Genomic DNA, 14401 nt, shown 5'->3' with positions numbered 1-14401 from the left:
AGCTGATTAAGCAGAATGCCCTGATTTGACACCTGGCCACATCTGTATTCGTGCCCACAGACTTCAGTACTGGATCTTTGTCATTCTGCTTCTCTTTCCTCACAAATATGCACACACAAGCTCACTGTTGCTTTATATTATTTTCTCATGTTTAGCTGCCTGTGATGCGGTTGTGGCTTGCAGAATAATACCAGGAAAATAAATGAGAGCTTTGTGTTGGGACCTCACCAGTGCATTCTCCAAAGCAGGCATTTTTACCTGCACTTAATTATAATTCATTTTTCTGTAAAAACTCACCCAGCCACACCCCGTTCAGAGTTTCATGACTGTCAGCAATCCCATGCTGTTTGCTGTGATCAGGCACCAAACATTCCAAGCTTACGTTTTCTGGCCACAACTCATTTTGATTCTTGTGTTTAGCAAATGTATCAAATTTGCTACTTTGAACTTGGCCACTATTTTGGTAACCCAGCATAAAAACAGTTATTCGAGTCTGTTGATGGTTTCTTTCTTTTTTCTTTTTGCTTGTAGCTGTGCCATTTTTTAAAAAGCTTCAGCAAATACACAGCGTTTCAGGCAATAGGCCTTCAATCCAGGCAGAGCAGCGATTCAAAGATTTATTTCAGAAAGTCAGTGATTTCAGTAAGAGACGCGCAAGGTTGAAATACATGACAGAGGGAGTGGGTACATTTATAGGGCTGATACAATAGGGTTACAGGAACAAAGAGACAATGTAGTTGTTTCCTGCCGGTAACAACTTAAGTAAAACTGAAACAGAAACAATCATGAACAATCAGTGGAGGAGATGGCTGAGCTCTCGGCTTTGTGCGCGGGACCCGATATCAGATCGAAGATTTACACGGGCGGGTCCCAATACAATTGTAAATCTCTGGCCGGAGCTCGTGTGCAAAACGGGGGGGGGGGAGGAGTGTACGTAGAACTCCATTTTGTTTGCGGGGGAACCATTTTGTTTGAGGACAGAGCTGTCAGAAGCCCTATCTGACAATTCCTCAACAAATATATCTTTATATTGTCGAAGGCTTTCACGGTCAGAGTTCATTGGTTCTTGTAGGTTATCCGGGCTGTGTAACCGTGGTCTTGGAATTTTCTTTCCTGACGTTTCGCCAGCAGCTGTGGCAGGCATCTTCAGAGGAGTAACACTGAAGGACAATTCCAAGACCACGGTTACACAGCCCGGATAACCTACAAGAACCAAATATATCTTTGGTTTAATTACCTAAATTGGCAAAACATCCATGAAACTATCTGAAAAGTCCATGTTTGTTATCTTGTTCCTGCCTTGATCCAGCAGGCTATCACTTAGAGGAGGACAGGGAGCTGTTCCTGTTGGCAGCAGAGGATAGGACTCGCAATTTGTGTAAGGTGCCATCAAGTCGCAGCTGACGTATGGCAACCCCTTTTGGGGTTTTCATGGCAAGAGACTAACAGAGGTGGTGTTAGCCAAAATGCTCTTTGATTGGGGAATTAGCACGCGTATGGCAATTACAATATTTATATAGCGGGATTGCAACCAATGTATACCAGAGCCGGTATCTGTGACCTTAGAATAATGACAGAGGCAAGAGATTCCAAATTAGGAGAGTTTATGTATTTCAAGCATTCAATGTGGCAACACAAACATACACAGAGAGTCTAGGAATCAAAAGGGAGGATTAGAGAGACAATTGCCAATTTGGCAGGCAGATGATGGGATATACTGCACCTTTCCTGTAGAGGAGTTGTCCTGAGTTCCGTAGGCTAAAAGATACTGAGAAAGCGGGGGTGTATGTGAAAGGGGGTTCCCATAGACTTGACCAGCAAGACGGAAGGGGATTGTGATCAGGCTGCACAAAACCAAAATCACAGAGTGACAGCAAGTATGCCAGGGAAAGACCTAAGGTAGGGTATGGACTTTCAGGACCTTAGCTATACCTTTTTCTGGGGGAGGGGTGATTGGATTACCCTCGTGGTTCCCAAGCTAAAACAAAAAGGTGACAAAACAACTAATGGTCAGCTTCCAGGATGTGGAGGTTGGGCCATTGTGTAAACTATTCTAATTCCAATGACTTGTGCAATACTGAAAGGGTCAAGAGTTGCTTGAAGATGGGATTATTACTCATATACAAAGGCGCTCTTAGCTGTCTCCGGGGCGCGTCACTTTGCATAGCCAGAGGAACGATGTTTCGCTGTTATCTCAACGTCTATCGATGGCTCGCTAATCATGCTGATGAGGCAAGGGGAGGGGGGTGTTGATGGGTGCTACGTGCCTGACAGCTCCCTGCGATATGGCTGCCACTGGAACAGGACACACAGGAACATGGATGCCCTCTGGCCCTCTGGAGGGGCCGCCCTGCCTGCTGTTCTTTGACTGCCGGTTTCGCGGGATGAAGAGGAGTCCTTTCCGCAGCGGTACAGGTTTGCCGCTTGGTCTGGAAAGGCTGCTGCACGCGTCTGCTGGGGTTGCCATGACCAGTCCAGGAGATTGGCACCCCGTTTGCTTACAGTGGTTTGCCAGTGCCTTTCTCTGCATCACAACCCTGGAATTCTTTGGTGGTCTCCCATCCAAATACTAACCAGGGCTGACCCCGCTTAGCTTCTGAGATCTGACGAGATCACGCAATAATGGGCTTAAATTGTGGGTGGGAAGGTACCGGGTGCATATTAGGAAAAGATTTTTACAGTAAGAGTTGTTCGACAGTGCAACCAGCTACCTAGGGAGGTGGTGAGCTCCCCCTCACTGGCAGTCTTTAAACAGAGGCTGGACAAACACTTGTCACGGATGCTCTAGGCTGATCCTGCATTAAGCAGGGGGCTGGACTAGATGGCCTTTATGGCCCCTTCCAACTCTGTGATTCTATAATTCTAAAAATAATATAACTTAATAGGAGTAGATGAGCTTTCTGAGGGAATATTTCTACTTCTTTTATTTGAGAAAAACCAACTGCACAGCTAATTGTCATCCTCTCCACTTAGGAACTTTATACATTGTCTGTATTTATCTTCTAAGCTGACACGGTTTTTCATCTTTCATTTAAATTTTAATGGCAACCATTTAGGCTGATTAGATTACTGCCAAAGCCTGTGAAGCTGAATTAAAGTTTAGTCGAATGAAAATGCAATGCCTACTTTCCAGCATACTGAAATATTTGGTTAGTCTTTTTTCTCTCCCCCCCCTTTTTCAAAAGAGAAAACTCATTTCCCATTTATAGATGAAAATATATTCTGGTTTGAAAAACTACCTACAATTTGATAGCCTAGTTCTCAGCTACTCAGATATTGTATATCATGATGCCATACTTTACAGTTTTGAAGCGAATGTCAAATTGATCACAGAGAGGAGAGAACTGTGAGAGAGATCATCTTGCTTAGGGCTTCTCAAATTTAATCATGGGACTTCCTAAACTTTTTTTCTTGAATTGTTTGCCCTTCCCCAAATTAACTAGGTCAAGATGAGAGATGATTTTCATAGAATCTTAAGAGCTCTAAGGGGCCTTCCAGTCTGTCTAGTCCAACCCCTTGCTCAGTACAGGAAATCAAAAGCTAGATACTTGTCTAAGGTACAGTGTGATAGATCACAATTAAATGCACATATGTCTGACATCAGAAACCACAACATTCAGAAACCAGTGGGGAAACATTTTAACCTTCCAAGACATTCAGTTGCTGATTTAAGAGTAGCAGTTCTCTTACAAAGGGATTTCAAAGGGAGATTATAAAGAGAGACTGCTGATTACAGCTAATACTGAGGCTCAAGACAATGCATTCTCTTAGACTGAATAGAGGTGTAGGATTCCAGTGCCAATTTCTCCACGCCTACTATCCCTCTGCATGTCACACCTAATCCAATCACGCCTGCTAATATAATTTACTTGCTTTTGACATTTACATTGCCACTGTGTGTGTAATTCACTCTTCCCTACTTGAGGATAGGTGGAATCACATTCTAGCTGTATCTGAAGAAGTGAGCTGTGGCTCACGAAAGCTCATACCCTGCCAGAAATTTTGTTAGTCTTTACGGTGCTACTGGACTCTTGCTGTTTTCTAAGGTACAGTGTGCCATTGAGTCGCAGTTGACTCATGGTGGTCCCATGAAGTTCCCACATTGTGCGGTTTGATGAGCAGAAGTAGTTTGCCATTGCCTTCTTCTGCATAGCAGGCTGCTTAGTTTTCAAACTCTGACAAGATGGGCTAGTCAGGGCTATTAGGGCTGCTACAGATGTTTTGCTAGCCCCCCTTTTTTTGCGTCAAGTCACATCTTATTTATGGTGACCCTTGGTGAGGTTTTCAAGGCAAGAGACGTTCAGAGGTGGTTTGCCGTTGCCTGCCTCTGCGTCACAACCCTGGTATTCCTTGGAGGTCTCCTATCCAAATACTAGCCAGGGTCGACCCTGCTTAGCTTCTGAGATCTGACGAGATCAGGCTAGCCTGGGGCTAGAGACAAAGTAAAATAGAGAGTGGGTCCACCCAGAGCCATAATCTGCTTTTTGGTAATTGAAAAAGGGACTTCACATTTTAAAAAGTTTGTGAGAGCAAAGCAATAGTTTTTTAGATCCAGGAACCAGCTTTTAACTCTATGCTGCAATGTGAGCCCTCTTCTTAATGTTTATGTCATGCCATCACTCTTTCTTTGTCTTCACCCTCTGTTTTTCTCCTCTTTCCTACACAGCTGTCTTTAAATTTTTCTCTTTTTCAAGAAATAGATTCTGAAAAAAAGAGAGAAGAAAATGGCAACAGAGCTAGTGCTACAACTTGCCTTATATCAGGGTGCAACCGGCTGGAACACTCTTGGAAGACTCAGGGTCTAATTAGATGATATGTTTACTGTGAGTTGGGTGAAATCCCAACCCAACTTGCATTTAATGTGTGACTTGGGATTCACCTTAAAAATAGTAGGGGAACCACAACATTTTTGGGGAGGTGCTCTGGCTCAGTGGTAGAGCATCTGCTTGGCAGGCAGAAGGTCCGAAACTCAATCCCCGGCATTAGACTAGGCAAGTAGGTGATGTGAAATGGTATACCCTGATATACCCCCCAAAGATCTTTACGGTCATCTGATAACAACTTACTGGTGGTCCCTGGGCCCTAAGAGTGTGCGGCTGTCCTCCGCAAGATATAACAGGAAGGAGGGGCAATAGGGAGGCCAGCAGATACTTGTGGCCATAGGCCTGGCGGAATAGCTCTGTCTTGCAGGCCCTGCGGAACTCTTTAATGTCACTCAGGGCCCTGATGTCACCAGCAGAGCATTCCACCAGGCCGGCCTTCTTGCTGCTGCCTTATGTCTTCTGGGAGGACACATGGAACCAGAACTGAAACAAAACCCATGGCCCTTGTGCTGACGAAAGTGCATTTAATGTATCATTTAAACCCTTGGGTTTCTGTATTGCGGTTACTGGAAGGAGTGAATTGATGTTGATTTCTGGCCAAGTCAAGATTCAGAGTGGGCCTCCCCTGCCATAGGGCTATCTGCCTTACATTGAACCCCTGTTCTGGTTCAGAAATTTCCCCCGACTTCTGTTCTTGATTTTCAAATCAGAACAAAAACATAACAAAAAACATGGAGCTGCTGCCAAAAATGGCAACTCTGTGTTGAGCACTCTCCCCACTTCCAAAAACATTTTGTCCAGTGTTGCCCTATCCTGATGTCATTGTAGTGTGTATTTCTCTACTCACATTTCAACATCTTTGGCTGTTACGGGTGGGATCAAAGGTGGATCCAGTGCAGATTTTCCACTTGCACGAGAACTCTTGCACTAAGTCATACTTACTATATCCTCAGCTGTGATTCAACTGGCAAAAATTTTGTGCAGTCAGTTTCTGGAAACTATAATATATAGGGAGGGAAACTTTAGGTATAGCACAAAATCTTGTATACGTGGAACTGTGCAGAGTAGTTTATGTTTCTGCTTTTGCCTCATGGATCCAAGCCATAGTGTAAACTGAATGGGGTAAGTTGAACTATAAGGGGACGAAAATTCAAGACGTGGTTGCCATTTTTAGTGGCAATGCTGAGTAATTCATCATCGTTTTTATATTTAATTCCTGTAAATAAGCCAAATAATCTGCTTTGCCTTAAAAAAACTGATAAATAATAAATGTTTCTGAGAATAATTTTTGGCTCACAGATCTTGCTTGGGTCCAAGCAAATGAAAAAAAAAGTCTCCCTTTCAGTCGTATTTCTTGTTTAATAGCTTATATTGGCATTTTATACAGGAAAGGTATCAGAAAGAGCAGGACAAGTTGAAAGAAGAATGGGAAAGAGCCCAAAAAGAAGTTGAAGAGGAGGAGCGCAGATACTATGAGGAGGTACATGAAGGAGGCAGAGGCATTGTGGTGGTGGTGGTGGTGTTGCCTTAAGAGGCGAGATGGTAGCAACCTTTTTTGCCTCTCCTTTCTTTTTCCTACTGGAAAATTGCTTTGATCAGTTTTGACTCCGTCTGTTTTGAGGACTGGAATCTTATCATCACTTCTTTCTTATAAGATAAGAAAGTTAATTTTGAAATTAACTTTTTTCACAATTGAATTAACATGTAAATGGAAGCCTTTTCAAATGCCTAATCGTATAGGCATATTTTTAATGGGCTATTGGTAGTGGTAGCGAGAGCCCCGTGGCGCAGAATAGTAAGCTGCCATACTGCAGTCAAAAGTTCTGCTCATGACCTGTGTTCGATCCTGACAGAAGTCGTTTTTTTAGGTAGCCGGCTCAAGGTTGCCTCAGCCTTCTATCCTTCCAAGGTTAAGGTCAGTAAAATAAGTGCCCAGCTTGCTGGGGGTAAAGGGAAGATGACTGGGGAAGGCCATGGCAAACCATATGGTAAACATAGTCTGCCTAGTAAACGTCGGGATGTGACGTCACCTCATGGGTCAGGAATGACCCGGTGCTTGCACAGGGGACTACCTTTACCTTTTTAAATTGGTAGTGGTGGAGAGTGCCATCAAGTTGCAAACAATTTATGGTGACCCTGTAGGGTTTTCAAGGCAAGGGGTGTTCAGAGGTGGTTTGCCATTGCCTACATCTGCGTCACAACTCTGGACGTCCTTCGTGGTCCCCCATCCAAATACTAACCAGGCCTGACTCTGCTTAGCTGGTAAGATCTGACAAGATCAGGCTAGCCTGGGCCATCCAGATCAGGGCCTTTGGTAAAATCTACAAATTTAGTGTATTTTGTAAGACCTCATTAGGGAAAACTGCTTGCTAATAATTGTCACAGGAAATGGTTACTTTCTATGATACCATATACTGTTTCATTTTATAAATTAAAGGTTGCAACAGTATTTTAGTACCAAAAAGACAATTTGCCCTGATAGCTAAATGCCGTTTCCTTGTTCAGGGGCAGCTAGCCACTAAGTATCAGGGGATTGCTGTTGCATTCACTCCACACATCTTGCTTGGCACTATAGAATAAGGGGTGCTGAGTGCTGAGCTAGAGTGACCTTTGCTCTCATCCAGCAGGGTGGTGGTATTGCTTGTTTTTCCAGTTGTGTTTAGACTTTCATGCATTTAACATTTCAATTGAAAGAGAAAGGAGGCATCATTGACAAACATTAGTGTCTTCAACAGTTGGCATCGGGTATTTTGCCATTTTATTTGACAGGCACATTAAAACATCTGGATAGCAGCTAAGATGTTAGTAAAACCTTATACTTACATACCTATCTGACTGTCCAACACACTCATCTTTTTGATGAACAGTCACAACTTAATCAGCATGATAGCATCTCAGGCTGCCACTTTATACCACTGTGTCCACCGCTCATGTGGAGGAGTGGGGAATCATATCCGGTTCTCCAGATTAGAGTCCACCGCTCTTAACCACTACACCACGCTGGCCAAACCATGCCTTTGGATTATCAGCATGATAGTACATACTATTATAAACATGAATTATCTTGTCAAGAAATGTTTGTGATTAAGCTTCTTTTTTTAGCACATGGTAAGTAAGAATCAAGGTGGCTTGTTATCTCAACTGAAAGCACCCCAGACCCTAGATTCAGAATGGATAATAAAAATCGGATGCATATGCTTACATTTGACTGCTTGTGGGTGCCTGTCTCCAAGTTTTAGGTCTTCAAATAATTTATAATTTTGTAAATTATAATTAGGGTGGCAGAGGTGAATGAACAGAGGCAAAGGAAGCTAAATAGCCAGCAGGGTGAGGCGGCAGAGATGATTAACTGTAAGGGATGATTAACTGTAACTAGCAACTCCACATTGTACCAAAAGCTGACCTTGGCTTCTGGAGGACCATTCTGGCAAAAGGACCGGACCACGTCAGACACAGATATGCCTGAATCAGTCCTTGCCCTGGTTGCTAACTATGGAATTGTGCGACTGGCTTTATGCTTCTTCCTCATAGCTTTTATCATAGGCTTCCTCGATAATCTTCTTTTTTCCCTTTAGGAACGCAAAATCATTGAGGACACTGTGGTTCCATTCATGGTCACTTCAAACTCCTCTGAGCCCTTGTCCACGTTTTCCTCTGTGACTGATGCAAATGGGGCTATGGTGAGTTCCCCTGAGAACTACTAAAACATAAAATAGAAACAAGGCTTTGTAAAGCTGATTTTTCTGGAATACATAGTGAAATCTTAATATGATCTTAAGAGCGTCCAAGAACAGTAGGAAAGGCAGTTTGGTTGCTGAGCTATCAAAAAGCAGCATTCACTTAAAACAGGTAGTGTGGGGAAATTAATGGAACGAATGCTGCCAGCAGAGGCTTGGATTATATATGGCTTAAAAAAGAAAAAAAGTAGTCAGCTCCATTGTATGACAACTGTGGCTCAACTCGTAGTTCATAAAATCCCATGTCAAATCATGATTGAATATTCTCAAGGGTCATATCTCAGTAGACAAATCGTGGGTTCCAGTTGTCTGGCAAACCAGAATTGGAAGCGGCGCGTAAGTGCGTTTGCAAACATGGTTTCTGCTGTGATTTGGTGGCGTGTCTAAATTGACAAACCATGATTGTGTTCATTGCGCTGCCTCCAGACACTTCTAAACAATGGAAGCAGGAAGTGAACTTGTGAATCCGAGGGCTAAAAAGATGGAAAGCACTCAAGCAGCCCTATCTCATAGCTGCTTTTTATGCAAACGCAAGTCCTAGGTGGGTGTGTGAACCTAAGTTCTAATCAGCTTTCCTTCATGCATAGTAAATCTACCGTACCTAGGCATTCTGTACACTTTTCATGTGGTTTATTTGAAAACCAAAGCCTGGTCAAGATTTGTGTCTGTAATAATTTTCCGTTGTTCTCTCTCTCTCTAACAGAATGTGCTAGACATGAGCAACTCTGAAGAGATTGATAAGCAAAAAGAAGAAGAAACATCAAAGGAGGTGCTTTGTGAACAGGAAGACACTCCCTTTTCAAAAAACAAGGAGTATGAATTGTGGAAGGAAAACACAAGGTCTGTGTAGGGCACAGCATTCCGTAGGGCATGTCAGCACAGAAGCTTCTTCCGCAAAAACATATTGCAAGTTTTGTGTGTCACCCACTAGAATGCAAAAGTTCTGTTTCAAATTAAATGAAGAAACCCGAAGTGTGATGTGTCAGCTCTTCCTGTTCCTTCTGCAAAATCATCACATCATAATCTTCTCTGAGAGAGAATTCACATATGCATACCCCCCACCCAGTGACTTGGATCCAAACTTTGTTCTCCACCACCGTGGAAGTGCATTTTCACTGGTGGAAGCCAAAAAAAATTCCCCCAGTACTGTTGGGGGGGGAGGGGAGGGTTGTGAGTTGCCAGATGCTTGAGTGATGGACTTGTGAATCAGTTTTCATTAAGCTGTCATTTGTTTCTAAGGTCATATTAAGAAATTCTGCCATTTAATCCCGGTGGAATACATTAGACAGATGCCCATTCCCCATGAACAAGAAGGCGTTTATTCCATAAGAACACTCTTGCACTTACCTTGGCAGGCCGGCCATGTTGACCCCACAACTACTGCACTCTGCCTTTTATGAAGGGACATTTCCTCACAGTCACCCCCTGCGACTACTTTGGGGCTTCCTTTTGATTATGCACGCGTTTTCCGGCTGTCAGAGGTCGCCTCGCTCTCCCTGTGCGTTTTGCCCGTGTTTTCCAGATGCTGTTTTTGCCAGAATCTGGAAAATGTGGGCAAAACGCGCAGGGAGAGCTAGGTGACTTCTGATGGTTGGAAAACGCGTGCATAATCAAAAGGAAGCCCCAAAGCAGTTGGTGGGGGTGACTGTGAGGAAATGTCCCTGCATAAAAGGCCATAGATGCTAGTTTCTCTCCCCTGTGTAGATCAAAGGAGAGTCTACCATTCTGCTTGCTACTGCTGGCATGTTTGTTACTGAACGTGTTAGGACAGTAGGCTGAAGATGTACCCAGAAACAAAGAAACAAGGCATCTAGAACCAACCTTGTTTGTGTATCTGTTCATTGATATCTAATACACATGTCTTATTATTAAGCATTTGCAAATCTGATTTGATATTGTTTCTGTCTTTCTTTTTAACCAGCATAAATAAAATAGGCTATCTAGAAGCAAGTAATCAAAGCAGAAATGAGCCAGATAATCCGACATCCATGCCAGAATGCAAACCTCCAACCAGAATGACTTTGCCATTATGTCAGGGTATGTGAAGATATTTTTTAAAACTCTTACTTTAAACTAACTAAAACCTACGTAGTCTTTTTAACAACTCCTCTTGCTTTGGAAATAAGATCTACAATTCTGCTTGCTAGTATTGTAGTCTCTGATAGGATTAGGATTTTTTGGCAAATGTACATATGATGAAAATTGACAGTTCAAGAGGACATGTATGCAAATACTTAGAATTTAGGAGACTAGTTGATTTAGGAGAATAATTTTAGAGTGTTGTTTCTACAATATGGAATCTGTTTATACAGTTTTGAAATGCCTATTAAAATCAAAATGTTAGCAATATCAGCAATTTCAGAGACACTCTGCATCAGCATGGTGTAGTGGTTAAGAGCGGCGGACTCTAATCTAGAGAACCGGGTTTGTTTCCCCACTCCTCCACATGCAGCCTGCTGGCTCACCTTGGGCCAGTCACAGTTCTCTCCGAACTGTCTCAGCCCCACCTGCCTCACAAGGTGCCTGTTGTGGGGAGAGGAAGGGATGGTAGAGAAAAGTGGGGTATAAAAACCAGCTCTTCTTCTTCTTTTTCTTCTTCTTCTTTACTGCTGTATAATCAGTTGTTGATAATTATGTTTGTTGTTTTCCCCCCACTGCCACCGCGTTACTTGTGTTAATCTATTCCACGGATCCCCAACCTTTCTGAAGGTGCTTAGATAGGAGACCACCAAGGAAGTCCAGGGTTGCTACACAGAGGGAGGCAATGGGCAAACCCACCTCCAAATGTCCCTTGCCTTGAAAACCCTAATAGGGTCACCATAAGTCAGCTGTGACTTGACAGCAGTTTATGCCACTAGAGAAAAGGCTGCCTTGTCATTTGACAGCCATAACAATATAAATTTAAGAGGTTCGTGTGTGTTTTTTTAACACAGTGCTGCATTTTAAAATGTGTCTTATCAAACGGCAGTTTAACCCATACCTATTTGCTTAGTTTGGATCTTCATTTTCAGAGGTGCCATGGACTGCACTGGTGTTAACTAAACAGAGCCCACAGGTCCCAGACACAAGACGGCAGACCTCGCCCTTGGAGAATAATTTAAGTCTGCCGGACAGTTCCACAAAAGAAATTAGGAGGTAGGTGTTGGCTTGCTTGCTTATTTTCTCAGTCTTCACCGAAAGAGAAGTATGGTAGCTCAGACTCCTCAGGGAGGTACTCTGGGGAAGAGGAACGTTTCTTGGAAGGCCCGTGTCCCTTAACCCTGTCAGAAGCCTTGTCAAGGGAGAACTGCTTGTGATCTACACAGGTAGTCTACAGAAATGGTGGATTAGGTGGTTTTTCCCCCTTTTAACATACAAATCTAATGCCTCTGTGTCTGACATAATGCCTTTTTTACTAAGCGATAGGAATCCCAAGGCTACATTGTCAGTGGCAAGATTTGTTTCAGTCCTTATATCCCTCAAACACTAGATATATGCTGCTCAAGATCAGTGGATCAAGGAGCTTCTAAGGGATAAAAGGAAAGGAAAGGATTAGGTGGTGAAATGTTCCAGGTTTCTATCACTACAGATAGCAGGCAGTGGATTTCATGGAGAGAGCCAGTGTGGTCTAGTGGTTAAGAGTGGCGGACTGTAATCTGGAGAAACGGGTTCAGTTTCCCTGCTCCTCCACATGAAGCCTGCTGGGTGACCTTGGACTAGTCACAGTTCTCTCAGAACCCTTCCAGCCCCACCTACCTCACAAGGTGTGTGTTGTGGGGAGGGGGAGGGAAGGTGATTGTAAGCCGCTTTGAGACTCCTTACAGTAGAGAAAAGCAGGGTGTAAAAACCAACTCTTCTTCCTCCTCCAAATAAAATATGTTGGGAAAGTGGAGGTTCCAGCTTAGCCTCTGCCCTGAAACTTCTAGGGAGACTATTTTTGCATGAGGAGCCATTCATACTTGTGACAGGCTGACAGCAGTTTGTAGCAGTAAAGTTCAAAAACCCTTTGATCTGTGGTTTGCAGAAATAGTCCGTGATTCAGCCTCTAGTCCCTGAGACCCAAAGCTTGGACCTTCATCCCTGCAACTTACCATCCCCTAGGACCCAATGCTACCTGAAGTAACAGAAGGGGTTCTTAAAAGCTATTCAGCATTTTTCAGCAGGAGGCTGCCCTATAAATACTGTTTACTGTTTGCCGCTGACAAGCAGAGCTTTTCCTGTTAATACTTCACCATTGTTCTTGTCACCCTTGTCCTTCAGGGCAGGCTGTCAAGAAAGCTACCAGACCGGACCGCAGTTGCCATGTTCTCTGGGAATACAAAGCCAGTCACCCAACAGGTATAGGAAGGCCCAGGAGCTGATTCACCACTTTATAAATGATTATCAACCAAGATTTCCTGTCTGATGAACGCACTTGATTTCACTCCCTGCGATCCTAAGCAGTGGCAGACCCTTCTAAATGCACCACAGTCCATGGGCATAGAAGGGTCTAGCTCTGCTTAGGATTACACTGCAACCTACTTACGCTGCAGCCTAGTATATAGCACAGTTAAATTGTGGAACTCCCTGCCCCAGGATGTGGTGATGGCTGCCAACTTGGAAGGCTTTAAAAGGGGAGTGGGCATGTTCATGGAGGAGAGGGGTATTCGTGGCTACTAGTAAAAATGGATATTAGTCATGATGCATACCTATTCTCTCCAGGATCAGAGGAGCATGCCTATTATATTAGGTTCTGTGGAACATGCTTCAGTCACCTTGTTTGGGGGCTTCCTAGAGGCACCTGGTTGGCCAGTTTGTGAACAGACTGCTGGACTTGATGGACCTTGGCCTGATCCAGCTGTGCCTTTCTTATGTTTTTATGTACTTAGATTCGTAAACATATTTCCTGCACTGAGTTTTCATGACCTGGTTTTACAAACAATCGGAGCTTTCTTCGGTGGCGCTTTCAAACATGGAGTCCTAGTCTTGCAAAGGATGGTTGATCTGGTTGATTGACCTGCAGCATCCTTATAACCCGTCATGAACATAGAACATCTAGAAATGGTGCTTGTTAGACATTGGATGAGTTGAAACAGTAAACACAACTGTCATATTCTCTGTTGCGTGGGTGCTTCACTGAGCTCTGGATCCCTGCCTGTATATTGACAGAGAAGACTGACGTGGAACCTGAACAAAGTGTGCAATCTGTTCATTGTCCACTTGGTGGGGGGTCTAATAAATATATATATCCCATTTCTAGAGATGCTGGCTATACATTGGGCTGTTCCCTGTACTCAGGCTTCTGCACCCAAATACAAAAGCTATTGTAAAAAAGGAGCTATGAGAGCCGATCATTGACCAGTGGCATTACTGAATTAAACATTGTCCAGACACTTTTATTATTTTCATTCTTCTTATTGTTTGTCTCATTGCAGAATTCGTTCCACGCATACACAAAGCACCAACAGATCAATCAAAGCAACCCTTTAAAAAGTGTTTTTTTTTTATTTTTTGGTCATTTTAGGTCTGTCAGTGGAAGGAAGCTGTGTTCTAGCTGTGGACAAACTCTGGGGAAAGGCGCAGCCATGATTATTGAGACCCTTGGTCTTTATTTCCATATTCAGTGCTTCAGGGTAGGAATTTCTAATACATTCTCCCTGACTAAAAGTTGCCTTCCATGTTGGCTTATTGTTCTGGGAAGAAGCTCCTTTTCGCTACAACTATGATGTCTAGTATACAGTATATATGTATATAGTATATATGTGTACAGTTCTGGTCACCACACCTAAAAAAGGATATTGCAGAGAATGAGAAGGTGCAGAAAAGAGCAACCAAAATGATCAGGGGACTAGAGCAGCTGCCCTATGAGGAGCGGTTAAAATA

General features: G+C 43.4%; 1 protein-coding gene across 1 annotated transcript in view; it reads left to right on the top strand.

Moving 5' to 3' along the window:
- Positions 1–14401, top strand: part of LIMCH1 (LIM and calponin homology domains 1) — a 237641-nt gene that overhangs the window by 218313 nt on the left and 4927 nt on the right. Inside the window, exons 19-23 of the mRNA XM_056855094.1 lie at positions 6211–6303; positions 8399–8503; positions 9264–9400; positions 12800–12877; positions 14043–14151. Of these exons, the coding sequence (XP_056711072.1) occupies positions 6211–6303; positions 8399–8503; positions 9264–9400; positions 12800–12877; positions 14043–14151 (522 nt within the window). The remainder of the gene's footprint in view (positions 1–6210; positions 6304–8398; positions 8504–9263; positions 9401–12799; positions 12878–14042; positions 14152–14401) is intronic.

The sequence above is a fragment of the Euleptes europaea genome, chromosome 9 (assembly GCF_029931775.1).
Source record: "Euleptes europaea isolate rEulEur1 chromosome 9, rEulEur1.hap1, whole genome shotgun sequence".
NCBI lineage: Eukaryota > Metazoa > Chordata > Lepidosauria > Squamata > Sphaerodactylidae > Euleptes > Euleptes europaea.
Note: the sequence above shows the minus strand (reverse complement) of the source record. Positions and strands in the feature narration are given on the sequence as shown.